The 27,942-nt window shown below is 44.0% G+C and overlaps 2 protein-coding genes across 5 annotated transcripts in view; one reads left to right on the top strand and one right to left on the bottom strand.

The window, feature by feature from the left end:
• Positions 1–226: 226 nt before the first annotated feature.
• The window catches only part of TMEM100 (transmembrane protein 100), a 42,660-nt gene continuing 14,944 nt past the window's right edge, over positions 227–27,942 (bottom strand). Inside the window, exons 1-3 of one of the 4 annotated variants that reach the window (XM_031598722.2) lie at positions 5,940–6,137; positions 3,595–3,779; positions 227–1,479 (exon numbers count right to left, since the gene is read on the bottom strand). In XM_031598722.2, coding sequence (XP_031454582.1) covers positions 1,013–1,417 — 405 coding nt within the window. In that variant the 5' untranslated portion in view covers positions 1,418–1,479; positions 3,595–3,779; positions 5,940–6,137 and the 3' untranslated portion in view covers positions 227–1,012. The other 3 variants (XM_090121778.1, XM_090121779.1, XM_090121776.1) reach the window with 3 other exon arrangements.
• Positions 13,361–22,959, top strand: PCTP (phosphatidylcholine transfer protein). Its single transcript, XM_031598723.2, has 6 exons — positions 13,361–13,606; positions 15,308–15,425; positions 18,861–18,940; positions 19,261–19,432; positions 20,042–20,109; positions 20,658–22,959. The coding sequence occupies exons 1-6, from the start codon at positions 13,466–13,468 to the stop codon at positions 20,721–20,723; spliced, it is 645 nt and encodes a 214-aa protein (XP_031454583.1). The 5' UTR covers positions 13,361–13,465; the 3' UTR covers positions 20,724–22,959.

Below are 27,942 nucleotides of genomic sequence, written 5' to 3'. Positions count from 1 at the left end.
GTGCTGGGCCTGTTCTGCAGAACAGTGCAGCTGCTCAGCGACTGTGGCTGGTCGGACTGTGGGAGAAATGGGCTCTCAGACCCAACCCTCATTCTGCAGGGAGCTCTGCAAGAGATCAGCATTCTGTACTGCCAAAGGTGCTGCTCCACAAACACAACAAGGATCGTGAAGCACTCAAAGCAGAAGACATGAGCTGTCTTGTAATAATACAAAAATCTTAATATCTAGCAGCACTGAATATTATTTTAATGAAATTTACTTTTTAATTTTATAGCAAAATAATCAAAAGTGCTAAACCCGACCACTTTAATTTACAAAAAAAGAGTTCTGTGTTTTAAGCTATAACCATACCTCGTTACTTAGGTTAGACAATATAATGACACATTTCTACCTATTTGTATTCAATAATAGGACAAAATTAATATTAGTTGGTTTAAAAAGGGGGGAAAGTACCACGGATATTGGGGGGGGAAAGAGTTACATAAAAGATACGAATCAGCTTATTGAGCAATCTGCAGTTTGCTTGGTTGCTATTGCTTTTTTTTTTTTTTTTTTTTTTTTTTGCTCTTTTTGTTGAGTATCAGTGTCAGCTGCAGAATCTGGCCGTAACCCACTGCAAATGCGACGAGTTCTCCTTTGGTCAAATGTCACAGTGTGGATTTGAGGAGACCTCCGGCATTTCCAGTCAGTTCAAATTATGGTCTTGGGTCTCAGAGTCCCCTTTCCAACACGAGCAGCACATTGGAGAATGCACTTCTGGCAACTGCAGTTATGAAAACAGTTTTCTGTGCAGGAAAATTGTTTTTTTCCTCCGTCTTGGAAAGGATCACTATTACATCTGCGGTGAGAAAAATAATAAGAGCATTTGCAGACTTGTTAAGAGCCTTTGTTAATCCATTCCGTTTCCGTGTCAGCTCATTCCCAATGTTAAATTAAAAGCTGCAGTCTGTCCTATGGCAAACAGGAGGGCTGCTGGTGAGGCTCTGCTGCTGCCCACGCCTGGCTGCTGCCTTCAGCCAAACAGGGTTCGCTGGTTTGCCACAAGCGCCGTCTGGCTCTCGCGCCTCTTTGCTTTCTTGTTTTGCTGCCTGATCTTCCAGCACACGGCACTGGAGGCCAGCAGGAGGAGTCCTGATGACAAGAGGACCAATCCGAACACGGAGATGATCGATCCATGGGAATTGAAGCTGTACGCCACAGCAGTGACCACGATGCCGGCGATGAGGATGACCACTCCGAAGGGAACGGTGCAGCGGTAGCAGGAGAGCTCTGCCCCCCCCGTGGCGGCCGTCAGCTGGCATTCGCTGACCAGGGGGATGGTGGTTATCACACAGTCATTGTTATTACTCTTCTCTGTGGTTGTGGGGTCGGTGTGCTTTGGGGTGCTCAGGATCTCTTTGATAGGTTCGGTTGTCATCTTGACTCTCTGCAGACCGTCCGCTCTCAGGCTAGAGCAGGCACTGCTCAACACTCAGCACACTGCAGAGAGAAGAGCCCGAGTCAACAACACCAACGTGGCAAATGGAGACAGAGAGGCACCCACCTGGGGCAGCAGACAAGCAGGGACCCCGAACTCACAAGCTCAGTTGTCACTGATTGCAGTGGGTCTGAATCAGCTCTCCCCTCACTTGTACACAGTGCTGACAGACCCAGAGCAACACTGACTGAAAGTGTTGCGGGATGACCTGACTGTAAGCTGCGCACTGCAGTCAGGAGTTCTGGATGCAGTGCACTGCCATAGGCTCACAGTGTGCTGAATGCGTGTAACGTAACCAGGGATGCAGACGGTACCACTTCTTGTCATCACTTGCTCCCTCTCTACAAAAGGGCTTAACCATTCCAACAGAAAGGTTTCAAGCTTCCCACGCAATGATTCTTTTTTAAAAATTAAATGATATTCAAATTACTTTCTTATTGATCTGTTGATGTCAGTATCAAGGACAGTGGGAACTACTCCCTCGAGCACAGATATTGATGCCTGTATGAAAGCTTGCATGCCCAGGGACTCATAACCATTGATCTGAGTTTTCCAAAGAGCTGAAGGAGATGGCACGTGGGAGAGCTCAGCTCTGGGGCACTGCACACTGCTGCCTGACAACAGCACAGCATGCAGCCTGGGGAGCAAGGAAGAGTGCTGTAATGCTTTTATCACTTTATCACCTTCACATCTGTGGCTAGGAAGTTAATTGCCAGACACTTGTGTTCTCCTTTTCCTTTCCCACCACTCCCACCCTTGTTGCTAAGATATATCCCTCCATAGCGGAGAGCTCTTGGTTTGGATCTCTGTACCTAGTGTGAGTGACCGTGTGTTTTGTGAGAAAGGATTCCACTATTTTTAATACACCCACACCCAGCCTGTGCCCAGACCTCATCAGAAAGTTTGTCATTGAGTTTCCTTGAACTCTAACAAGAGAAAGTTCAGCTCTGGTTGGACAAAGCTTTTGTTCTACAGCAGTAAGGGCGAGTGCTCCGCAGAATTTCTGCTGCACACGGCTGCAATGGTGCTCAGCCCCACGAGATGCTCTGCAGCTCCCAGCCGGGCAGTGCTCCCTTCCCCAGGGCACCACTCGGTGTCTCTGGGGCTAACAGGGGATCCAGGCAGCACCCAGCAATGCAAATACATTGTGCTGGCATTGTGTGTGTCCAAGGTTCTCCTGGGCACTGGGCTTTGTCCTCTGAAGCACGACACACAACTCAGCATCCCTCGTACCCATGGGGAGAGAGCCAAGCCATGGATTTGTGCTAGAATGCCACTGACGTCCCCAGATGGATCTAAGCCCAAGTTCTGCATTTTCTGTGATAACTTGCACAACAGACCCACCCTGGTGCCATTACACTGCTGCACTTCTTGTCCACAGAGGATTACAGAAGTTCAGCACAGTGGCCTCCAAGGCAGACCCCCAAATTGATTCTAAGCAAGAATCAATTTGTTCAACGACTTATTCCTAAATCTGAGGGGGACCTCCTTGCATCATCCTTGTCTGTTTGCTTCAGATACATCCTCAGTGAGCTCTGTCTTTTTTTATATCTTGTAGAAATTTATGAAGAAGAAGAGATACTCATGCAGTTAAAACTAACATGGATTTTTTAAAAAAAGAATAATCCTAAACTACCACAACTCCATCAATGGCAAAACATCTGCAGACCTCTGAGGCACACAGCTGACACTGGGAGGTAAGCTGACAGGCACTTATACAAAACAAACAAACAAACCTCTATTGAAATGCTGTGAGTTAAATAAACAACAGAACCCAGCAGAAGTAAGAGTAAAGGTATTCATCCCAGAAAGCAGCACAAGATCCTCATTGCCAGCAGAGTCACTTCTGACTTACGCCGACAGGTGACTTGGTTCGGGTTTCAGGGTAAGAGATTTCGGCAAAGATCCCCAGCAGCACAGCATCCCCTCGCTGGCCAGGCCAGAATTCTTGCTTAAGGAGCTATTTTGACTTCCAGTAAGAATGCACTGATGTGGCAATCTGTGGCTAACATTGGATGAGGGGGAGAGGAATCTGACCGCAGGGCACGCACTGCTCGCTAATAGGTATAAACTGAGATGTGGGCAAAGGCACAAAGCACAGCAGCACGCAAACCTACCGGGGCCACGAGAAATCCATCGCCGCACACTCAGCGAGCAGAGGGGGACTGCTGGAGATGTCTCCAGTGCCAGATGTCCCAGACCCAGGCAGAGCTGGGCAGTGGAAAGAGTGTGTCAGGCTTTGAGGCGTCAGATGTTGCCGTGTGATGAACCAGAGGTGACAAAGTTCTAGCATGGAGGTTTCCTATAAGAAAAGAAGTTGGATATTTATCAGCTTCCTACAAACCAACTCCTGAATGGAAAAGCTCCCGGTGCGTGCAGCGTTTGTAGCCATGGGGAGCAGAGGGGTGTTCTCCCCCCACCTCTTTCCTTGTGCCCACGGCTGTGCAACACTCAATGTGGCTGATGCAACGGGAGCTGCAGCCCAGGCAAGTTGCCCGAACAGAGCTATGGGCAGGAAAGGGGAACGCAGACAAGTTATTACAGCTACACATCTCTAAATCCATTTCTATTGCCGCTGCCATCTGAACCAAAGAACCCAATCACAGCCCAGAACATTCAGGCCTTTGTCCCTTCTGTGCTTCCCAATGCTTTGAGCAAAGCCTTCCATCTCCTCTCCTGGTGCCTCACGAGTCCCACTTGCAAGCTGGCTGTGACATCTCCTGCCAGAGCTGCCTTTTAAATCTATTCTGTTATACAGATAACTAATAGAATGCCCCAAACTCCTCTTGAATAAACACAATAAAAGGCAAACCAAGCCCAAGAACACAGTGTGATAAATGTAATTTCCTTGTGTTTAATATCCTTCATTTCTATTATGTGACCATTCAGAACAAGGCAGGGGCTGCAGCAATGCTGTGCAACAACTGCAGAAAGCAGTGATGGAAACCGTTCTCAGCTGCAGAAACTGCAGTGAATCCACCAAGCAATGGGGCAAAACTCACAGCAGCAGCAGAGTTCTGTTGCTAATCTTAGTGAGCATTCCCTTCCTACATGTGCGTGGTCATTTCAACACTGAGGGTCATCTCAACACTGAAGCAGGAGCTCCTATGTGGGGATGAGAATAAACACGAGATCGTACGGTGATTTTATTTTCTTTGCTTTTTCTCTTTTTAATTCCTGCAGACTATGGTAGCATTTCACAAACACGGGCGTTTACGGCCCATATTCTTCTCCAGAGGCTCCTAAGAAATAATCCTCCCAGCATTGCTCTGAGATGCAGCGCTGCCGGCCTTTACAGTTTTAAAATAAGCCTTTATAAAACAAAACTCCATCAGAGCGACTTTTGGAGACAAGATTTCTTCCCTTGCTCTTCTCTCCCTCTCCACAAAGCTGAGAAGCAGAAATACATGGAATGCACACCTTACAGTCCCAGTATTGGAACACTGCTCGTGGCAGTGCTGTGCTCCTAGGAGCAGATACCTGTGTGACTGCACTGCGCTGCCATTCTGCAGCCACTGCAACTCCTTCCCTTTCTGCGTTTGACTACAAGCCTATGGGACACATTCAGGTTTTCATGCATTCTGGCACAGACCTGACTCCCCATACCCAGCATATTTCAGACCCCACGATGTCCGCGTGTCACAGTGGACTTTGCATGAGAGTGACTATGGAAAACTGCAACAAAGAGTGCGTCTGTACCGAGAGGAGAGCCAGAACTGGGGTCCAACACACCAAAGTGAACCTAAACACAACCCCACAGCAACTCCTCACGGGAACGCTGCACAACGAGAACTCAGAACCAGGGGCTGCAGACTCTCAATAACAAGGCAGGAGAAAAGCGCACTGAGCCCTTACTAACTGCGTGAGGCTCGGGATGCACGCCGGCTCCTCACCAAGCCCGTCGGGAAAATCACTGCCGGATCAGAGCGTCCTTCAGGAGCGGTTGGGGCTCGGGGAGGAGCAGCCGAATCCTCTTGCACACACTTTGCGAGTCTCAGAACTTTCGTATGCATCAGTAAAACGCCACAAATGCAGCGCGAGTCCCATCTATTGCCACGGAAATCGGCCCGTCCGCTGCACGGCACGGCAGCAGCTCCGCCTGCGGAACCCCGAAGGCTTCGAGTAGCGGTGCTGTCCCCGATGTGCCCGCACACACAGCCCCGCGCAGAGCCGGGATCCGCCGCAGCCGCACCGGAGCGCGGAGAGCAACGAGAGGGGTCCGGCGCGCTGCGCTGCGAGCCGAGCTGTGCCGTACTGTGCCGTGCTGTAGCACGCCCTGCTGTGCCATGCTATAGCATGCTGTGCCGTGCCATGCTGTGTTGCAGCACGCCGTGCTGCGCCGTGTTGTGCCCTGCTCTAACATGCCGTGCCATGCCGTGCCATAGCGCCGTGCCATGCCGTACTACCCGACGCTCCACTGCACGCTCCGCTCCGCACCGCCCCGCGCCGAGCCGTGCCTTACCTCCCGACTGCCGGGCGCGACTGCGGCGGCCACGAGCCCGCAGCAGCGTAAGAAGGGGATGCAGCTCGCGGCACAAGGGACTGTAAACAAAGTTCTCGGAGAGAGCGAACCAACCAAGGGACCGGAGCAAATTCAGCTGCGGGAGCTGCCGGGGAGGGGCGGCCGCTCACACCGGGCAGGTCCGCTCGGCGCTGGGCAGGAGGAGGGCTGGCCCCGGGGGCAGGGCTGGCCTTGGGGGCCGGGCCGGCGAGCGGCGGGCGCTGCGCGGGGTGCGGGGCCGGGACGCGTGGTCGGGTGCCGGAGTCGGGTCCCAGGAAGGCTTTGGCCGGGCAGAGCCCTCCGGCCGCAGCCACGCGTGTCGGGATGCACTGCTGGCGGTCACGAAGCGCAGATTCTTGGGGCTGGAAGGGATCCGCGGAGGTTCTGGGGCTGGAGGAACTGCAGCTCCTGCACCGCGTCTGACCGCGCTGACTTTCATGGGGAGGAAGGGCACTTGGGATGACATCCGTAGAGGATGGAGTGTCAGGTGTCACCTACAAACATTTTAATAGGTTTTTTTATGCTTTAATGGCTCGTTGAAGTGGAACGTCAAACGCTACAGAGGTTTGAAGTGGAGGAGTGAGAGTGTGATGCATTTTGGGCTGTAATTTCCTTTGTTTTTAGACAAAAAACAAAGCAATTTTGTTTTTAAATCTTGTAAACGGGCATGTTTGCATTTTGTGGTTTAGTTTACCAGAAGTTTATGTTTTAAAAGCCCCATTTTATCAATGATAGATAAAAGAGCAAGGCACCAGATGTATTCAATCAGCTGCTCTGTCTCTGAAAGCACGCATGCACTTCTGACTCCCTTTCCAGTCCCAGCCCCAGTGAAGCTGGTGACAATTTTGCTATTCACTTCTGCAGGGCTAGGATTTCACCTCTGTGTGTTATGAAGGCCTTTGCAGTGATGGAGATCCCGCCAGGGCATCTGCCGAGCATTCTGGCAGAGCTCCACAGTTCTGTGCAACAAACTGGCAGCTTTTCCCCATTTGCTGCATTCCCTCCAAGTGCACATTTTGCAGAGATGAGAAGCAACCAGACCTGAGGGGAACTTTTAGTACAGAGCATCTCCTGGGCCGCCACGTTTGGTCCTTCCTACACAAAGAGCCATAGCAGGTATCAGCTTTATTAAACTTGCCGAGTTCCACCTCCAGTCAGCAGGGTTTCCTGTTTCTCCCATTGGAAGGCTATGAGCATTATTCTGCTGATACATAGGGGCCTCTATGCTGTTTGTAGCTGAATATCCTCAGTTAGGCATGGGTGAACAAGCCTTTGGCTGAAATCGATCTTCTGACTTTTGGCAATTAGCCCTCTAATGTATTAAGATTTAGAAATCACTTTCAGTCTTATTTGCAGTCATCAGTTTTCAAGATGAGCTTTCATCTGTGTTTTGCATGGAAGTGCAAGTGTTCTGTCTCTAGTAGAAACACTAACATTGCAGAATCATCCCGTGGTAGTTCAGTGTATTTGGATTTCTCTGCAGTATTGGCTCCATGTATCATCTTGTATCAGAAATTACTGCTGTTAGCACACGTGTGCATGACCTACATTTCACCCCATCCCTGTTACATCAATTTCTCTCTAGTCCTTCCAGTGTGTTACATGGTCCTCTTGTGTTGATATTAGACCTCCCTCCCATGCTTATTCCACCAACGGTTTCATTATTACATTTTCACTTTTCCATGCCAAGTTTATTGCTGAAAGTGTTACATAAAGATACTGAAAGCTTTACACAAAAGAACTCCCAGTAGTGATTTTTGAGGAACTAATCTGAAACACACATAAGCCTTAAAGCTGGCCTTAGGATCTCCACGTCTCTCTGTGAAGGACAGCAGTAAAACTAGAGCTAGAAATTCTCTCCTGTGCTCAGGGCAATTGTCTCCTTTCTGTGATGGAAAGCAGTAGGAATGATCCCCTCTGCGGATGAGGGATAGTGGGCTCTTCTTCAGAGGGGTGGCTTTGTAGCTGTGGGGTACAGAAGGGCTGCAGACAAGAGGGCAGCCACTCCTCTGGCCCTTAAAAAACAGATGACTGACTGCCTCTGCTTCTTAAGGTCCTGCTGTCCTCAGCACGTCTGTCCCTCCAAGCATACAGGGACAGAACCAAACGTGCCCTAAGCAGCTAGGTTGGCACCTGAAAGGAATTCAGTGCAAACAGCTGAGGAAGCTGCAGGACTAAGCAACAGCTGCGGCAAGGTCTCACAGGTTCACAGCTTTGGCTGGCCACATCTAACTGCTGCACAGTTCCCCTTTAGGACCTGTCCCAAATGACAAAATCTCCTCTCTGGCTTCCACACAGCTGCTTTGTAGGAGGTGCAGCTCGGACAAAAGGGAGAAGAGCGTGTGATTCTGGAACACCCGCAGCCTGTTCAGACAGCAGAGCTTTACTCCTACATTGAGCAATGCTCTGCCTACCGAGACACACTTGCAGTGCTTCATGGCTTCCTTTGAGTTTTCAGCAGTCTCCTGGGCCTTAACAGCACAGCAACAGTGACTCATTCCTCTGGCAAAGTGCACCCAGTGTGGGCTCCCTGTTCAATGTGTTTTTCTTGCCTTTTTCCTAACTCTCCACTGAGTTTTCCTTTATTTCAACCCTAAGCCCACACACGGACACAACTCACCAGTTCAGAGTGCTCCCTGGAACTTAAAGAAAGCAACCTTTCAACATGTTTAACGCATTGGAAAAAATTGTCCTTATCATGTCATGTGGTTCAAGATTGGGAAAAGAGTCCTTAACAAAGCCAGCATGGCCGGAGAACCAAACATCCAGCTCACACAGTGCTTTAGCTCTCCTCTTCCTGAAAGCTTCCAGCACCTCGGTGCGGCTCAGCACTGCTGACTGGTAGCTGTGCACAGCACGTCTCTGTGCTTGGATGTGCTATTGCTGATGGTCTCTGGTGATCAGGAATATAGAAAGGAATGCTCTCTGAATTTCATCAGATCCTACCAGTGCTTTGGTTAACATCAGTTATCCCGCAGAGCACTGGAGCTCTTTTATTGCCCTGACTTCAATCTTCCTGCAATGCTGAAGAAGGCAGACATCCGGGACTGAAAACAATTATTCTCATCTCCTGCTGATTTCATAATTACACGAAGCTCACAGCTGAAGAGCTGCAATCCTTGTATGGAAGATGTGCCTTTCATTAACCGAGGGCTGTGCCACACCACCAGAAGCCAAATCCTGAATTTGCAGTCAGTTACAGAACCTCTGGATCCTCAGCCAAGACACAGCTTTCTGGCTGAGCTGGGAGGAAGCATGATACCAAACATGAGATGATGCAGTGTCACCATAGCTGCTCTTAGAGAGCACTGCAGTGGGATCCTGCATTCAGATTCAGTTGGGATCTAAGTAGCTCCAATCTCTTCCCACAGCTCTGCAGAGGGCTTTTCTTTTTTACTTTCTCTTTTTTCTGAGCACCCCAAAGAAGTCACAGGGCACACAGACGGAAATGCAGATAAAGAGCTGAAAAAGTGCCTTGTCGTTGGTTACCTAGCAGGTAATGCTATGGAGATGTTTTCCATCTCCTGTCCCTTCTCTGCCTGTAATTATAACATAAAGAGCACACTGTTCCCTCTCCAGATGGTCAAGTGAACGGATGCAGAGCATTTCAGTGGGGGGTAATTGACTCTCCAGCAGTAGGAAGGGAATTGTGAGCTTTCAGCTGACCTAGACAGACCGTCAGTTGAATTACTTTGCTCAAAACAAGTCTGTCTGTAGGCTCCAGACAGCCTGGGGGAATCTCTGAAGAGGGAAGGAGAAAGTTATGGGGAAAGAACCACTTGCCATCTATTAGCTCCTACCAAGCTCCATCAACATCTTTCTGTCAGCAAATTCATTAACTCCCCCATCCCAATTCAGTGTGGATGAGCATGCACACAGCCACACAGGGCTGCCACAATTCACACAGGTGACATTTCTCTGTATATCAAAGGTTTACTGTCCTGGGGTCCACATCTGTCTTCAGACACAAAATGTACTGCGTACATAGCTTCCATTTTGGCACCATGCTTCCTTCCATTAAACTCCATGTAAACTATTTGAAGCCTTCTGTGCTCATGATGGAAGGCCAGACCACAGTAGGAGGAATGGGAGCAGTCTCCCCAACAGAGAGTAACAGCCTATGATTTAGCCTCTACATGGAGTCTTCATCTTTAAAAGCACTTCATACCTGTTAAGTGATTGAACAGAATCTGTTTTAGCAAAAGGTGCTTAGGGAAAGACAAAGACAATCACACACACAGATGTTTGTCCAGGTGCAGCTGGGTATAAGCAGATTATGCCTGGGCACTGCTCTGAGAGCTGCAGCCCTTCCTTGCCTCCTCCGAGCTCACCATGCTACTGCTGTGAGCCAGCAGCTGTCCTCCAAGGTTTAGAAGCAGCAATGGCTGTTGCTTGGGAAGGAAACATGTCTTTGGCCCCTCTACTGTTACATCCATGGCCACAGATTAATGCAGAAGTTCAGACCTGAATCCTGACTATTGTCACAAAAAGACATATTTCTATCTATATTATTTGACTTAGCATCTCTTGCTAAGGCAATGATTAGGAATGTTTTCTACATCCATGCAAACAGGTTAGGAGAGTGGAGGGTGTGGTAGCGGGAATCATGTGCCAAACCAAGATCTAAATTGCCTTGTTTATCTTCTGAATGAGTCATTTCAGGTCATGCAGATAACAGTGCAATCCCTTCTTTCCTTCAGCTGTATTTTAAATTTACTCCTTTTTACTCAAAGACAGACACATAGGTTGCATTTCACTATCTCCAGTTTATTTGCACTGGAAGAGCATTACTTTCTTTTCTCTGGAGGTATTTAAGATCTACTGGGACACTTTCCTGTGTACCCTTCTCCAGGGAGCTGCTTTAGCAGGGGATGCACTGGGGGATTCCACAGGTCCCTCCAACTCCCATGGTTCTGTGTCTCTCTGAAAAGCTGTGGCTAAAAATCCTAACCAAACACCACAAAATGAAAGAGATGGATTTGAACATCAGGAGTCCCTACTAAAAGAGGCAAAAATAGATTGCCTAACTCACCTATGTCTGTGGTGGAAGATGCTGCTGTTACCTTACAGCTTTTTGGGTGAGGAACTTGCTTAGCACAAGCTGCAATTTCACTGTGCAGTCAATAGAACAACAGCAGCAGAAGAATGTAATTGGTTTGGCTGTGTATAACAGGAACATGAACGTGCATACCGTACAAATGGGGTGGCAGGACGACTCAGCACCTCTGCAGAGTTTCTGAATGCACTGAATAAAATGAAATGACAAAGGTATGTAAATGTCTGCACAGCAGTCGAGTCCATCAAAATCCCACATCTTTATTCCATCTCTGAGAACGTCTCAAAGTGCACCAGTGCCACACTGAGACAGAAGCAGGAAAGCACAGTATGTATGGCTGGTAGCACTCTCTCACATATGGATACTCAGATCCAAAACAAACACTGAAATCCATCCGGGGCCTGAAAATATCAATGCAGCATTCACTGCTGCTGTCGTAGCTGGCTGTGTACGATTTCCTGGTGGAGGGAGGAGTTCCCTAATTTACTGGTGAGATTCCACACAGTCCAGTTCAATGGTGAGACTCCACACAGGTCAGCTCAATGGATTACTCAATGTTGATTTTGGTAGCAGAAAGGTTAAGTACTAGGGTGGAATTAAGACAGATTTATCTCACTGTAAAAAGCAGATGGACATTTTAGGTGCACTAATCCCACTGACAGTCCAGATTGGCAATCTTCCTTCAATATATTGTTTCCCCCTGGAAGCAGCAGCACCTACATACCTAAGGAACACTGAGCATTTGAGTCAAGTCATCTGTGCATTCTCCAAACTCCCCCTCATTGACCTAGGATAGTACCCCTCTATTTCCATTCTCTTAGCACTCAGGTCCTGGTTCCTGTATGGGCCAGGACTGTGCTGTACCCGGGCTGCCCTGGGTAGCAGTGTGCAGGTTGGCTTCGTGCTCCCACCATCAGCTGCACTGAAGCAGTCACTGTCCCACTGTCCATCGAAGCAGAGCTCTAGGAAACATCTCTGCTGTGTCAAAACTCTCCCCAGACCTCAGCCACTCTTCCTAGCACTGCAGATATCAGAGGATTTGGGATCACTTATTAGCTTCTGTCCCTAGGCTAAGGGCAAATACACGGCCACACAAGCGATAAAGAGTAAAACTTACATAAGCAGGAAAATGGAAAATAAAGTCTCTTTTCAGAACGGTTTGTGCTTTCTTAGTAAGCACCACTCCTTATTTACCAAGAAAAAAGGTCATGTATTCATTCCTTTTTCAAAACTTCAGTCCCTAGAGCAGTCCTGTGAAATAAATCCTTTTCCACAAGGACTGGGGGGGAGGCGGGAGCTCCAATGTCATGCAGTCAACCATCTCAGGCAGAACATCCAATGCATGACAACAATAACACAGAGCTGTGGTCAGTTCTGTTGCACAAAAATCCTTAAGAAATCATGCAATTTCTCACACTCATTTACAGATACTCAAAGAAATATTTCTGAAAAGTAAAGTAAATTGGTGCCATCACCCCCTGTTCCAATGCAAACATCAGAACCTCCACTGGGCGAGCTGCGCTCAGCCAACTCAGTACTCGTAGGGGTTGCTCCATAAGGAGCATATTGTCATTGTGTTTTGGAAAGCCAGCTGACAGTGCCTCACTGTAACTCACAGAGAACAACAACAAGTGAAAGTATTTTATATGTATTGTATAAATGTTTATAATAAAAGGTCATAATACATGTAACTGCTACATGTTACGGAATACTGTTATGGAAACAAAAGGACTGGAATGTTTGCATAACAGTTTCATGGAGGAGGTGAGAGCAGGTACTGAGATACAGGACTGCCAACACTAGTGCTGTTATTTCAGAAAGAAGGCTAAATTGTGGCACCCAGCCGGGGGGGGGGGGAGGGGACTCGTAGTGAGGACCATCGTGCCCTCTGCCACCAGCCCTTCTCCAGCAGCTCTCTGGAGCTCCCAGGGTCCGGCCGTGTGACGCTCAGCTCAGGCTGGCAGCCAGGAATCCCCACGCTCTGCTTGCAAACCAATTGAGCGGAACTGGAAGGGACAGCTGACAGAAGTGGACTCTTTGTCAAAAGAAGGCAGCTCTTTGGCAGGAGCTAGAAAAAGCGACACGTTGCCAGGTGCACAGCAGTTACCAGCACAGGGCTCCTGCAGCAGGCAGGCTATTCGTGGGTTTACCGAAGCCCCATAGCTCAGAACCCACTTACAGCTCCGGGGAGAAGACGTGCCTACCATCAGCACCCCCGGGGAGAGGAGCCCCGAGGCAGCAACACAGAACGCCCAGCCATCAGCCGCCGCCCCCCGCTCTATGATGGCGGCGCGGGACGGGGGGCGGGCGGCCCCGCGGGAGGGACGGCGGCGGCCATCGGCGGCCATTGGCTGGGCTCGAGCCGCCGCAGCGCCCCGCACGGGGTCGCCGCCTCCTCCTCCTCCCCCTCCTCCTCCTCCCGGTGCGGAGAATGGAGGCGCCGCCGCAGCGGGGTTTCTCCGAGGAGCAGTTTCGGGCCGCCTGCAGAGAGCTCGGCCAGACGGCGCCGGGGCCGCCCTGGCAGCTCCTGGTGGAGAGCATGGGCGTCAGCATCTACCGGCTGTACGACGAGGTGGGCGGGCAGCGCGGCTCCCCATAGCCGAACCCTGCGGGCCGGGATTGCGGTCAGGCAGAGTTCCGCCGCCCCGGCTCGGTTTCTCCCGGCTCTCAGAAAGCGGCTTGCAGCGTAATGCTATTAACTGCTGATGGAGAAAGCCGCTCTGTTGCTGCTGCTGTAAACACCGCTCTCCCGAACGGCGGCGGGGCGCACGAAGCTGTTAGCAGCACAGAGCGCACTGCCCCGGGCTGCTGCCACTGCGGCTTTGGGTCGGCATCGCCTTTCGGCTGAGAGCTCCCTGAAACGGCTGACACGTTACAGTTTTCTTACTGTAAACGACTCTCTTACTCGCTGCGGGATGTGCTGCTTTGCTTTTCAGATCATGATTCGTTATTTCATTCTCCATTAAAATGCTACTGCTAAAACCAAAAGGTTTTTAGAAAAAGTTATTTAATGATGTAGGCCGTGATTTGTCCAGCAATGGAACAAATATGTTGATAGAGAAGCACGGCATCATTTCTACAACTGTAGTTCTTCTGGAGCTGTGGTTCAAGAGCTGAAGGCAGCAAAGCGACTGTGAGCCCTTGAGCCATCCTGCAGCTGCCTTCACTTGTAAGGTGGAATCAGTCTGTGTTAATTCAGGAGGTCAGGTAGCGGAGCAGTTGTACTTTGTAGCAGCTCCTGAGCTCTGCGACAGTAAATTACATTGCTACCAGCTCTGTGCTGAACAGTTCAACATTGAAGCAAGGGATTGATGCTTCACTGGTGCTACAGCAAAGATGAATAGCTTAAGATTCTTGGGCCCGTTGTTATCTTCTGCTACATTAGAACTTCATTTTTTACAGTTGAATTGTAGAGCATGAAGAGGGGAAGAGAAGATCGATCATTCACCAACAGAATGCTGTTATAATCCGTCCTTCTCTCTCCCCAGGATTGCTTGAATTTGATTCCTACACTGTATTCTTAAAATACTCTCATTGTTTTAGTGTAGTTGTGAGCTGGTACTAACAATAGTACAACGTTGCCCTATAGGCACAGATGTCGTTCCCATATGTTAAGAGAAACATCAGTTAGTGCTGGAGATATCCTGCACCCCACCCCTTCAGTGCAGGCAGCTTTCACAAAGAAAACAGCTAACAAGTAATACTCGAGGCAAAAATGTGTAGTGTGTTATATATAAGCATGAATATTGTAAAGCCTTCTTGTGACACAGCCTCCAGTATGAGCGTAGCAAACTTGCAGGAAGGGTTCTTCCAGGTCATGTACTGCTGGGTAACCTCCTGGAAATGAATGAGATCCTTATGCTCATTTCATAGGGCCTGGAGACTGCCCTAACAATTAAATGCTCATCTTCTGATGTGCCTCAGTGTTGTCAGGAGTTAGTCTGGCTGCCCTGGCTACTGGAGATGAGAAGGGGTGAGTGTGTGAAGAAATGCCCCTTTGGAACTACTTATGAAGTAAAAGAGTACCGTGTCAGGGAAAGCACAACCATTGTGCTAGGCAGGTCAGCCTGTCTGGATTTATACTTTCATGTATAGATCAAAATGTCAAGAGGTTAAAGACTGAATCTTGCATTGTTTTTTTCAACACTTGCTTTCACAGCTCCTGAGCATTTTTGTAGTATGTGCCCCACCTAATTTCCTTCAGCTGTTCTCTCTGCTGCAGAATATTTCCCTTTCCTGTGTGACTTTTCCTCTCCCTATTCTGTTTCCACAGCAATCAGGACTTTATGAGTATAAAATCTTTGGTGGTCTTGCTGACTGTCCCCCAAAACTCTGTGCAGATGTCTATATGGATTTAGAGTTCAGAAAACAGTGGGATCAGTATGTTAAAGGTAAGCTGATTTAGGTGGTATAAAAGTCGACTTCGTGTCCACGCTGACTCTTCCCACTAAAACTTTCTTCAAAGGTATTTTGAAGTTTGGTGTAGTATTAAACGTGGAGGTTGGTGGCCCTGCATGTGGCAGGGGGGTTGGAGATTCTTGATCTTCGAGGTCCCTTCCAACCCTGGCCATTCTGTGATTCTGTAAAGCTGTATTATTGAAAGACTTCAGTACTGACACAATGTATTTTGGGATAAGATTTTATACACGAGTAAACACTGACATGAAACAGCTAACATGTCACTGCCACATAGCTTCCTTTTGGAACAAATTCTTTCCATGTTGATTAAAGCGCGTAATTAGCACTGCCTGCTATGCTGGAGCACCTACCAGCTTCGACTGCTGTGATTGTTGTGACTCCTTAGTTAAATTTTAGCAGGCGTTCAGTACCTTCTGTGCATCTTTGCACATTGTAACAGTGGCTGAAAGGGTGCAACAGAGTTGCTTCCACTTCTTTTTCCAGAAAGCACTGGTTGTTTTTGGCACCTCTTACAATCAGAAATGGGTGAATCCAGAGAATAGTAATCTGCTGCTTTTGCAGAGGAAGGAATAACTAACTTAGTTTTGTCTGTTCAATGTTTTTGAAAGAAGGGAGTTGTTGCTGGATATCTGTGCAGCGTTAAAACATGAAGTTGGTAGGGATGTGGCAATGATTGAACTGATGCAGGTCTCCAGTAACCAATTTATTTTAAAGATATCCCATTTTAATTCTGTTCCTAAAATGAGCTCATGCCAATAAAACTGCAACACGTGTCTTGCCAAACGAATAATAGTGTTATGTACCAAGTAAATGTTAATTGTTATACGTGTTAAACCTATAGCAGCTCAATTGGAATGATTACTGTAATGCCTTTGGCTGTACTTGTATAGAGAGACACTTATGTGGCACACGTCAGTACGTGGGCACAATTCAGAAGCTGCCTCTAAATTAGTAAAGGTGTTATTTGCCTAAATGGACAATAGCTTTCTTGTAGCAAAGGCTGCTTTTCCAGTAATGAAACAAAACAATATGGAGGTGGACTCCAAATATACAAATGCCATTAAACTGGATATCAGATGTGTTACCTAAAGTCACTTCAGCAGTCTTTAAATGCATTTGGTAACGCCTTCTTTGAGAAAAGAAAGGAAGCAGTAGGGGGAAGCTACACCCTTAAACTAAAAACTAGATAATGTTTGCAGAGCTGGCGTTTTTATCCTTGCTGCCCTTGATACGTTTGTCTGCAAATTCATACTTGTGTTGGTACTTCCAAGTACAACGTTGCACAGCAGTTAACTCTGTAAGGGCATAAATGTAATGTTAAAGCTTTCCTGTTAGCTTAGAATTTGACACAAGCTTACCCATTCCTTAGAACTGTGAAACAGTGCTAGTCGATATTTTCAAAGTAAATTATTTAAGATCTTTTTTTTTTTTTCTGCTTTCCCACAAAGGGTGAACAATGTGAAAGCTTCCATTCAGAGTCTCCTTGCTCTTTGTTTTACTGTTTGTATTCCTCGTTGCTCTTACAACTACACAGTGATGGCAGTCCAAGGAAGAGTTCTCTGCTCAACTACTGGCTGGCACTGAAATAAAAATGAGTCCAAAATAACAGTAGCTGACATTTTAGTTGAAAAGGTAACTGCTCCTGCACCAAGCGTGAGAGGAGCTAATCTCTATCCTCTGGTTCTGTTCAGCAAAACCTGAGCGGAGGCAGATACGAACAGGATTCCCGTGATTACTTTAGAAGCTCATACCTTGATCTCATTTTACCTAGAGTTTGCCCTTAGCCTCTGAAATGTCCCCATCAGTCTGCTACTGCTGTTGCATTGCAGTTAGCACCCTGGCTATTTCCAAAGCAGTTTCTTGGATATCACAGAGATAACCACAAGAGCAGCACCTCTGAGCTGTGATGTGGATATCTGGGCCTCTGCTGAAGCTGTTGATTCAGAAGGGAAGCTGTGACTGAACTGTAGAAAAGCAATGGAAGCACCACAGGCTCCTGTGGTATGAAACAAAATGGTTGGGCCTGAGCAGTACTGAAACTTACTGCTCCTATTGGAACACTGCGCTGACCAACAATTTAATGGTAGCAGTTGACTGCTAAAGTAGGAAATATTGATTATGAAGAAGTCAGACCTGTGATGTACTGTAGGTGGATCAGTCATTAGCTAACAGTTACATCAAGGTCTTTAAATCTGTGTTTTAGCTTCTTTGCAAAAGGAAAACTCTACAGTTAAAAATGAAAGAAAAGCTAATAAGCCAGTACTCCAGTGACCTCTGCTGGAAAGCAGAACACTGTAGCTTATTACAGCATTGGGAGTTTTAGGCAGCTGCTATTGCTCCACTCTGGAGAAGAGGAGATGCTGTTTTTGTGGATGACAGCTGACTTGCAGAGTATAATAATGGAAGTCCAGTTGGGAGCATGTTATTTAGGGGAAGAATCTGCCACTTGTGGCACTCTTCTTGCCTTAGTAATGAGGTTATTTGACTTTTCTAGCCTTATTTTGAAAAATATATGAAGTGATATGGCAGACTTGTGTTAGTCCTGAAGGATATGTAGTACCTCAAAGTAGGTCTATCCTAATGGAGAAGAGTGTTCTGTTGTTGTGAATTACCCGTTCTGGATTATACTTTTTATAGCTGAAGCTATGAAATGATCAGTCCCTGAACAGGCAAAAACTCACTCGGCTCAGGTCTGTGAATTGTCAGATCCTTACCCCGAGGATGCCAGTTAGTGCCTGAAGAGAAGATGCTGTGTAGTAGAGTTCTTTAACCTCAGTTTTATTGTTTGAACTATTTTTCTCTTCTATACCACACTACTTCTATGAGTCACTGCCATGTTTTAGGGACTATTCTTAGCTATTTTTTCCCCATTCAGCTGCCTTCTGGTTGAGTTGCAAGGCAGACTGAAGGTGATATAATGAAAGCTCATAAACTGTTCAAGTTTTGTGTTCACTGTTGTCTTCACATACCACCGTGAGCTTCCTAATAGCTTTTCTAAACTTCACTAATCTGTCAAGTAAGACCTTTTCAGGTGTTAGAAACCAGCACTTATCCTAGCTTCCTGCTAATCATTTACAAAATAATGACGTGCTTGTGAAAAAGCATGTTCTGCATGGTGGTAATACAGAATTTGCAGAGGTGAGGAGAAAACTTTGAGATGGAAAGGCTTTGAATGAGATAACTGTCTGAAAAGGAATTTGTGTCCTCCTCCCAGAATTATTGTCCTTTTTTTTTTTTCTTTTAGCATCAATGAAAACCAGGCAGAAAACCCAGGCCACCTATGTTTGTGTGTTTGGTTCCTGAACAATCCTGCTACAGATTTATTTTGTTAAGTCTTCTACAATTTTACATACATGTCAATTTTGCACTGGAAGGGGAAAATATCTAACAATCTTTTTCAACTCTAGAACTGTATGAGCAAACGTATGATGGTGAAAAGATAATCTACTGGGAAGTGAAGTACCCTTTTCCTCTATCGAACAGAGATGTATCCTTTCAAACTTCTTGCTTTTTGTGGCTTTTATCACCCTGTCATCCAGGAATCCTGTGTACTGAGTACTGCTCTCCTGCACTTGATCTAACACCATAAATGTGTCCTCACGCTATATCAGTATGTATAGCATGAAGAAGAGTGTAGGTTCTTCTTCCCACATACAACTAAATCTCACATAGTCAAATTATTACTCTGTGGGATTGAGTCATGCAGAAGGGTGAGAAATAACTGGTATTTGCAATGGAATTCACCTGTCAATTCATCAGACGTCAAACTGACACTGTTTTGACATGCCTCCTCAACTTGGAACACAGTATGTCTATATTCGTGAATGTCAAGAGATGGATGTTGATGGGCGGAAGATCTGGGTTGTGTTAGCTCAAAGTGTGTCTGTTCCTCAGTGCCCTGAAAAGCCTGGGATTATCAGAGTTAAAAGTTATAAACAAAGTCTAGCAATTGAAAGTGATGGCAAGACTGGATCTAAAGGTAAGAAGTCAAAAAAGTGTGATCATGTTGCCTAAGAATGTGTGCATTAAGAAAAAAATGCATGAAGAGGGAGAGTGGAGATTTTAAGCTAAAAGCAGTTACTAAAAATTGTATGTACTGAGCTCTCGGAGTGTTAAAATGAATGAACAAAGACATACCTATTTTCCTATCAGTCAGTTCAGCTGAGTACAGTTTGATGCTAAATGGAAATTGCTTATTTCAGCAATGATTTAAGTATCATGTTTGGTAGATCTATAGAAGACAGGGCTTTCCTAGAGAGTGGCTCCTGACTGAGATTAGTCCTTTAAAGACAAACTTAGAAAATAAAACAGGCTGCCTAAACTAGTTTGGAATATATAATATAACATAATATATAATATAACATAAATTCATATTATCGCTCTCTGAGCTCCCCAGAGATTAACTGTTATACAGCTTCACATTCCAATTCAATACAAGTTTGAGGGTTTTTTTGGCAAAGGACTTGGATCAAAACTGTTGAATGCAGTGCTTCAGTCATGTGCCTTGGCAGCCCCTATCACATGGTGTTAGAGCTAATACTCAAACTGTATCTGGATAACCTTCTGATGACTTCTCTCTCATCTCTAGTCTATATGTATTACTTTGATAATCCTGGTGGCATGATTCCCTCATGGCTGGTCAACTGGGCTGCCAAGGTAAGTAAAGCTTGATGGTGCAATTACCTTTGGCTACTCTGCTTTGAACAATCTATTTGCTGCATCCAAACCTGTCTTCTGCAAGCTGAGTAGAATATATATATGTAAATAAGTGTATGTATGATATATATGTGCATATATACATTTTTTTTCTGAAATGGGTGCATTCATATTCCTAGCTCTGAGACAATTCCTTTTAGAGACATGCTGTTGTCTGCTCTCCTCAGAGCAGCTGTCTTAATATATTTTAATTCCTATCTTATAAACTGGGCAGGTAAATTTGTACAAGAAAACAAAAAATCAATATTCCAGACCATACGTGAATAGTCTTAATGTTTGCAAACTTCAGTAATGCAGTCTAGTCATGTAGTATTAAATGAACGTCTGCTGCTTTGTACCAGATCTTAGAATTGCCCTGGATTTGTCTGAAGGTCTTGATCTATACAGTGGGAACAGTGATCTTAATAGAGGGCTTTTTTTTGTTTTTGTTTTGTTTTTTGTTTTTTTTGCATTATACAAAAGTGACTTATCTACTTCTCTCTTTACAGAGTGGTGTGCCTGCTTTCTTGAAGGATATACAAAAAGCTTGTTGTAACTATTCTAAACGAACATAGTTCACGTTTGATCTGAATTATTTAATTCCCAAAGTTCTGCACTTACAGAATGGCTATTACGTAACACACTGGATAAAATCTACCTCTAATATTGGAAAGAATTTTTGTTGTTGGTTTATGCCTTGAATCTTATTAGACCTTTGTTCCTTCTGCAACAGAAGTTAGTTGCCGACATGGTAATACCATCATCAGCTGCCTCCTTTTCATAGCACTTATATTCTGTCATGTCACCCATGCTCTGTTTGTGCTGACTGTCATAGGCCAGCTAGAGTTTATTGATTAAAGCATCACATCTTTGGGCAAGAGATAATAGCCTTTACTAGGCAAAAATGTCTGAATTTATGCTGAAAATTCTCTACATGTGTTAAGTCTGGGTCTCTCTTTGTGGCCTTGCAGGGTGACTTCTTATTGAAACTGAATAATACAACTTGCATTGCTTAGGAGGAAATGCTTCTGCTACCTGAATTTATCATACTTAAAATGATCCTCTCTACTAAAAAATAAAAATAAAAATAAAAATTAGCATATAAAGGTAAATTACCTGGAGCCCACAGTAGGGACTGGAACGCTTACTAAGCTTCCTTGTGATGGCTTTAAGTTCAGATATAAAAGGATGTGTATGTAAAGCCTTGCATTCACTTCTCAGGATGCCTATATGGAAAGCATAAAGCATTTGCTGTGTCTAGCTAGCAAAAAAAGAAGTTTGCTTCCATGGTTAATTTAATGGAAGCAGCTTGGACACCAGCTCTACACTGGAAATAATTTCAAACTGGATACTTGTAACTGCTTTAGAGATGCTTGTTTCCTTGTTTGTGAATTAACTTGGTATGAAAGTCTTGGTGGTTTTACATTTTTAATGCTGATGTAAAGAATGAACTTGTTCATTTTGGATGGCAATCCACTAGAAGCACAACCAAGCAGGAAATTACATTTGCAGCACTTTTGCAGGGGAAGGACAGAGTTCAGCAAAGTTGAGAGATAATCTCAGGGATTGAAAATATTTTGCATCTTTACTAAATCTAATCTTATTGCTGAACAAATCTTGTGATGGAGTAAGTTTATATTGTTAAAGAAGAAATGGTTGAAGTTGTTGCCTTTATACTTTGTGTGTTTCCAATAAATCATTACTGTATCTGTACTGTTTTTTCTTTTTTTCTCTTTTCAGTTTCTCCTGTTTAAGACTGGCTGTGCTGGGCAGGTCACAATGACAGGCTGATGTCCTGTGCTGTTTTATTTCTAAAGACTTCTGAAGAATAAGTTGGATTCATGAGAATTAAGTGGGATTCCATGTGTTCTGACAGCAAACTTCTTAGCAGTTCAGGTTTCTTTTTAAGAGTCTGACTTGGAGACTGGTACTGAATTGGACATTACAGTACAAGACCACTCTCAGTCTACTCTGAATTCAGCTGTCACAACCTTTTTATTTTTTTCCAGCAGACAAAGAACAGACACCAAGGGAGGATAGTAATGAAACATCATTCTCCTTAACTTTCCATTGTTTTCATACCCATACACTTACTGGAGCTCCAGAAATGAATTATTTGTCAAAAATACAGTGTTTTACTTGAGCATTATCAATTGTCAAATTTCCTTTTCTGGCAGCATTACCAAAAATTATCTTGAACTTCAGAAGGCATTTTTAACAGTCTTAAATATGTAGGAATTCAAAGCAGTAACAGCAGTACCAGAGTTGCTTTTGAACAGGATTGGGATATATCTGAAGCAAAGCAGGAGCTGGGTTGGTTGTTCAAGAAGACTGAAAAGCAAAACAAACTGTTGTGAACTTGAAGATACCTTGAAATGTAGAGTTCCAACGTTTGCAGAGAATACGTGCCTAGCGAGCTGAGTAACTGCACAGAGATGAATCATATACAGATGAGCCAATTTTCTTCATTTTCTCCAACTATTCCATACTTTGTTTCTTCTTTAATAGAAGAGGAAGTGTTTTGTATTTATAAATACCTGATTGCTTCCTTGTCATTGTTACAGCTACTTATCAGCAAGATATACATGCATTTGTCTGCATTGGGCTGCAACATTAAGACCAAGCATTCATGGGGCTGAATGGTTCCATTGTCAGTCTTGCTGAAAACTTCATTTCCTACAGACCTCACACTGAGACTGTAGAATACATGGCATTTGCTCACGTACCCTTATTAGAAGCCATTGCACAGGCAGTTTCTTGTGCTGTACACAACTTTCCAGATTAAAATTCATATTCAATTAAACTGTAGCTACTGGAAACAGCTTTTCTTTTATTCACGCTAAGCAGTGAAGTGAGATGAACATGACATCAGATTTTCTGTTAAATTTATGTCCCTGTTGTCTTTCATAGTGATATAAATATGTAGTGGCACTTCATTCATTTCATTCAAGCATTAGTTATTTCACCTATCTTGTATTGCCAGGGAAGGAAAAGCTGTTGCAGCTTTGTGTGCTGTGACTTCTTGTCCAAATGACCAGGAAAAAAAAGTGTCGGTATTGTGAAGTCTTCAGATGCAGAAGACATATTCCAAAAACATTATATAGCTTTATTCATAACTGATTAAGTTTTGATTTTGTATAAATTATACATACATTATGAAGAAAAAATAAGTTCATGTTTGACATTACTGCTCACCCACCTCCTGTTTCCATGAGGATTGATACTGGGCAACATGCAGCACTTTGTCCTGCCAAAATGTGTATGAGAAAATGGATAGCCCTCCACCCTTCAAGTTATTATTTCATGACTGTGACAGCAAATGGCTTTGTTGTAGCAGAGTGAATACAAACAATTCTTCCACATCATATTCTAGTCATTCAAATCCATTCTTTCCATATGATCTCTGTAAACTATTGTATTTGAGTTGGAAAGTTAAGTAGAGGAAAGATTCTGGGTAACCCAAAGTCAACACAGTGAATGATGTCAGATGTGCAGTCACTAGTTCTGCCTCTCAGAAGATGATGTGTAAAGGGAAACACAAGTTGTCTTTGCTCAGGAAACATCTGGTTGATATTTTATTTCTCAAGCAGGTCATTGGCTTTTTATAATTGAGTGGAACAGTAAAATGTGGGAAGACAGGGGGGTAGATGTAGACTTCTGGTATTAATGCTCACCAGTAGGCCACTTACTTACCTTCCCACCAGGAATTTTGCTTTCTGTGTTTTAGCCTTCTGTGTATAAAGAACATTTTCAAATGAGATCTAATTGTATTTAGATTTCAATTAGCTGAGAGTAATGTCATTTTCTTACGCATGGATTTGCCTTCCTCCAGACAGGAGGATAATTCATAACTACATTTACTGCCCCACTGTAGTATTCTGATAGAGGAAAGTACCAGACTTCCAGACAGTGTTTCTTCCTTTTTCACTCATTTCCTCAAGCTCAAAAGGCACTGGAAACCTCCATGCAAAAACAGAGAGGAAGACTTATAACAGGAGGTAAGTTGTTATAAATCTAGATGGACTACATTGAAGATAAACGTTGAGAAGAAATAAGAACAACAAATCTCTGATAAGTTGTGTTTAAATGATTTCATAACACTTTGGCTTGGTATTATATCCTGACCAAAATGGTAAATCAAGTTATTGTTTAAGCACTTCTAATATTTTTCTTCAGCTGCCAATTAACATACTAATTAGGACTGCATATGAACACATATGCACTAATAAGACAGAACATCATATTTCCCTATTGATTTAGTATTTCCTGTTCTTTGAGAACTTGACTGTAACCCATTATTCTCTAAAACACAAAAGTAGCCTTTAGTAAGACAGGAACATGATAAAGGGGAACAGCTCTTCACAGGAAACCTTAATTTCCAAAGTAGGGAGAACTGCATACTGTGAGTGTTTCACAGAACATACCATAATAAAAAAGGAATTCTGTTGAATGGCCTTGAGCATAGGTATTAATATTATCCATGAGAAAAACTGCCTCTGGCCCAACTGTGCAACTAGTTGAACCATAAGATGTTCCTACGGTTTAAATACAAGTAACCATAGCATAAAGATTTAAGTGATTTTGTTTCTGTCCCTTTGTCTGTCTTCCTTAGATAGACATTGTGATGCTGGAAGATCTAGTTTTTGCCCCAAATTTAATTCTCTTACAGAGTTTCTCTACAGAAAAACCTTGAGAATGAATCATTTTCATAGACTGTGTTGTTCAAGTTTTGGATTGCTGCAGTTCTTCCAAGAGATTCTATAACACATGAAGCCAAAGGTTACACCTACGTGCTGTACGTATTTCAAACAGATGCCTGCTGTTAAGTTACAAGGCTCACTGCATTTCTGTCTAAGCATACCTTGAAAGGTTTTAAGCCTTTCCCTTTTTCACCTAGAGCTGTGGGGGTTTTGATTTTTAATATCCCTAGTGCACATACATATCTTCCAAAGCATGACAGAAATTGTGTGTAATTGTTTGTAAGAGGATGTTTCATGTTCAGCTACAACTTGGAGTTATGGTTTAAGAGTGGGTTTTAAACATTTTTATTAAGACCAGACTGCTGCTGTGCATTTTAAAAGTTAAAGTATTTTCTCAGTATGGAAGTCATATAATTGAGTTGTATATTTGAATGGAGAGCATGATCCTAGAAGAAGCCAAAATTGCCCGTCCAACCCATTTATCCTGTGAAAGGCTCATATGATGTTGTTCACCTATTGAAATAAAAACAAACAGTAGGAACATTTCTTCAGTAGGAAATTACATCGACACTGAAAGGGTCTATTGTCTGAGAGTATGAGGTGGGCATGTGAGAAAGTACATTGCCTTCCAATGTTTTGTTGGGTTTCTTTGTAACACAAGGATAAACTGACCCTTGATAACACTGAAGATACAGTTCTAGGAACCATGAAGTGGAGAGCATTGTCACTGAAAAATGAGCTTGATGAATGCACTACAATGAGAGACAAACATGTCAGTAATTTAGAAAAAGGACTTTTATTCTCTACCTTGCTCCAAGTGGATTTCAGAGCTAAAAAGTTCTGGGGACCCTTAAAAATTCTTTCAGCAAAAACAAGCCTAGAAATACCTGCCAGAACACCAGATACAATTACAGGCATCATAGAATACAAATGCTTCCTCTTCATGTACATTTCACAAGTACATGTATTTAACCTATCTTTTTCAGAGTAGTAGTTTGGTCTTTTTTTAAACACTGAATTTCTTTGCTTTTGAGTTTATTTTGAAAATATGATTTGAGAACTAACACTTTCCTCTGAATCTTTTTATGGTGTCTAGATATCAGGATGTTTTACAACAAAATAAGGAAAGGTTTTTTTCAACAACAATGATAATCAGTAATGAAACAAGTTGCTCAGAGAGATACTCAAAGCTCAGCCAGTCAAGGCCCTAGGAAATTTATCTCACTTTGAAATTAGAGCTAACTTAAAATCTGGTGCTGCACTGAACTGTGGGTGGGAGCAGATGATGACACAACCCCCACGCTTCATTTCCTGTTGCATCCAGCAGCTGTAGATCATATGTGAAAGGTTAAAGCTGGGAAAAAAACCTCGACTGAGCAAAACTGTGATGTAATAAAAAAAACAAGATGAAGTGCAGTATCTAAGCATCCCAGAAGATTTTGCAGTTTTATCTCTACTACTCTGCACACAGCTTTTCAAGGGAAAATACTGAGCCCAATTGCACTCACAAAATTATAGTCTTAGGCTCTCTGGTTGTTTTTGTTTGTTTGTTTGTTTTTGTTTTTGTGTTTTTGTTTTTTCAGATGGGAGCATATACAGAATCATATTTAATTAAAATTAAACTAATTGAGGGTATATTTTTAGGGTTGGTGAGTGGAGTCTTCTTCATTAGACCTGATTCTCATTACCAGCCTAATTCAATATTTAGCAACAGAAGAAACACTGTATGGATTCCATAGTGGAGTTTCCAAGACCTGGTCAAATGGTTGATATTTCCAGTCAATATTTCTGGTGAATACGACATCTTTTATTCTTACATGCTTTTTCCTTTCCCTTCCCCCTCCAGTATTGTGTCAACGTTTGGGATGAGCCCAAATCCTAATGTGTGATCTGACCTTCTGACATCTTAACCAGTGAGCTACCAACTTAGACTTGCTTCCTGCTCTGGAAAGTAAAGCATAAACATAATACTTAAGGACCTTAGTCTGCTTACCTATTATTTTTGAGCCTGTCAGTTCTAGTACATTTTACTGTATTATAAAACTCCTGGATGCATTTTTATTCTGCACAAGTAATAAGAGTTTATTTAATAGACTTAAGAGAGCAGATACTGATTACATGAGGACACTGAGAAACAAAACCCACATGTTCTGATCCAGCAGATGATACTGCTAAATTGGCATCCTCATTGTCTTACACAACGACCTTGCATGCACAGCCTGGTCAGCTGGCAGAGGCTGCAAGCATAGGATTATAGTCTGAAATGTGGCAGAAGGGTAGGAAAACAAAAATATCTACACTCAGAAATATATGCACGTGAAGTAAATGAGAGCAAAGCAGCACCTGGAAAAGGGCAATAAATACAGCTTGGTAGTGAGGAAAGACTACAGGAAACTGAGTACCCGAACACAGTAGAACCAGGAAGGCATATCAAAGCATTAGGAAAGGGCCACAGGTACAGCATAACAAACAAGGGCACCACTGGGCACACACAGCTTACTGATCTGTGCAGACTACAATAGCAGGGATCTGGGGAAATAGAAGCAATGTGGATGCAGTATCTTTTTTTTTTTTTTCTTTTTTTTTTTTTTTGTATCTGAGAAGTCACATCAGCATTTCGTTTCCTTTTCCTGATACTTTCCTGATGTTTCACTGGAGGTTGGAAAATAACCAGAAAAAATGGAAAAAAAAGTGATTTGGTTTAAAAAGTATTTTGCTAATTCATGCTATTCAGAGGCTAACATACAGTTCTAATAAAAAGTAGCATGTAACCATTCTACTCTAGACTTGGAGACGAGGCACGTACTGAGTTGGGTGTGTTAGGAAGGACATTCCCTCAGGTCTACAAGAGGATTCGGACACTCACATACAGATGTAAATTCTTCTGTGGGTGTTATATGGAAACTTAACCAAGAGTTTCACTGAATTCAGTGAATCAAAAACCTCAATGCAATACCTTCAAAACTATCAGTAGTTTGGCCATGAGTCAGCAGAATGTTCTTGTGGCCAAGAAGGCCAATAGTATCCTAAGGTGCATTAAAAAGAGAGTGGCCAGTAGGTTGAGGGAGGTGATTATCCCTCTCTACTCTCTCTC

This window comes from Phasianus colchicus, chromosome 20 (assembly GCF_987193195.1).
Source record: "Phasianus colchicus chromosome 20, bPhaCol1.hap1.1, whole genome shotgun sequence".
Lineage (NCBI taxonomy): Eukaryota > Metazoa > Chordata > Aves > Galliformes > Phasianidae > Phasianus > Phasianus colchicus.
The sequence above is the reverse complement of the archived record's forward strand: the minus strand, read 5'-3'. Positions and strand labels throughout refer to the sequence as shown.

Bases quoted from the DNA above. Each gene is read 5' to 3' on its own strand.
- PCTP (XM_031598723.2), top strand. From the start codon at position 13,466: ATGGAGGCGCCGCCGCAGCGGGGTTTCTCCGAGGAGCAGTTTCGGGCC. The intron at 13,607-15,307 runs GTGGGCGGGCAG...CTGTTTCCACAG, and splicing joins TCTACCGGCTGTACGACGAG to CAATCAGGACTTTATGAGTA. The intron at 15,426-18,860 runs GTAAGCTGATTT...TTTCAACTCTAG, and splicing joins GTGGGATCAGTATGTTAAAG to AACTGTATGAGCAAACGTAT.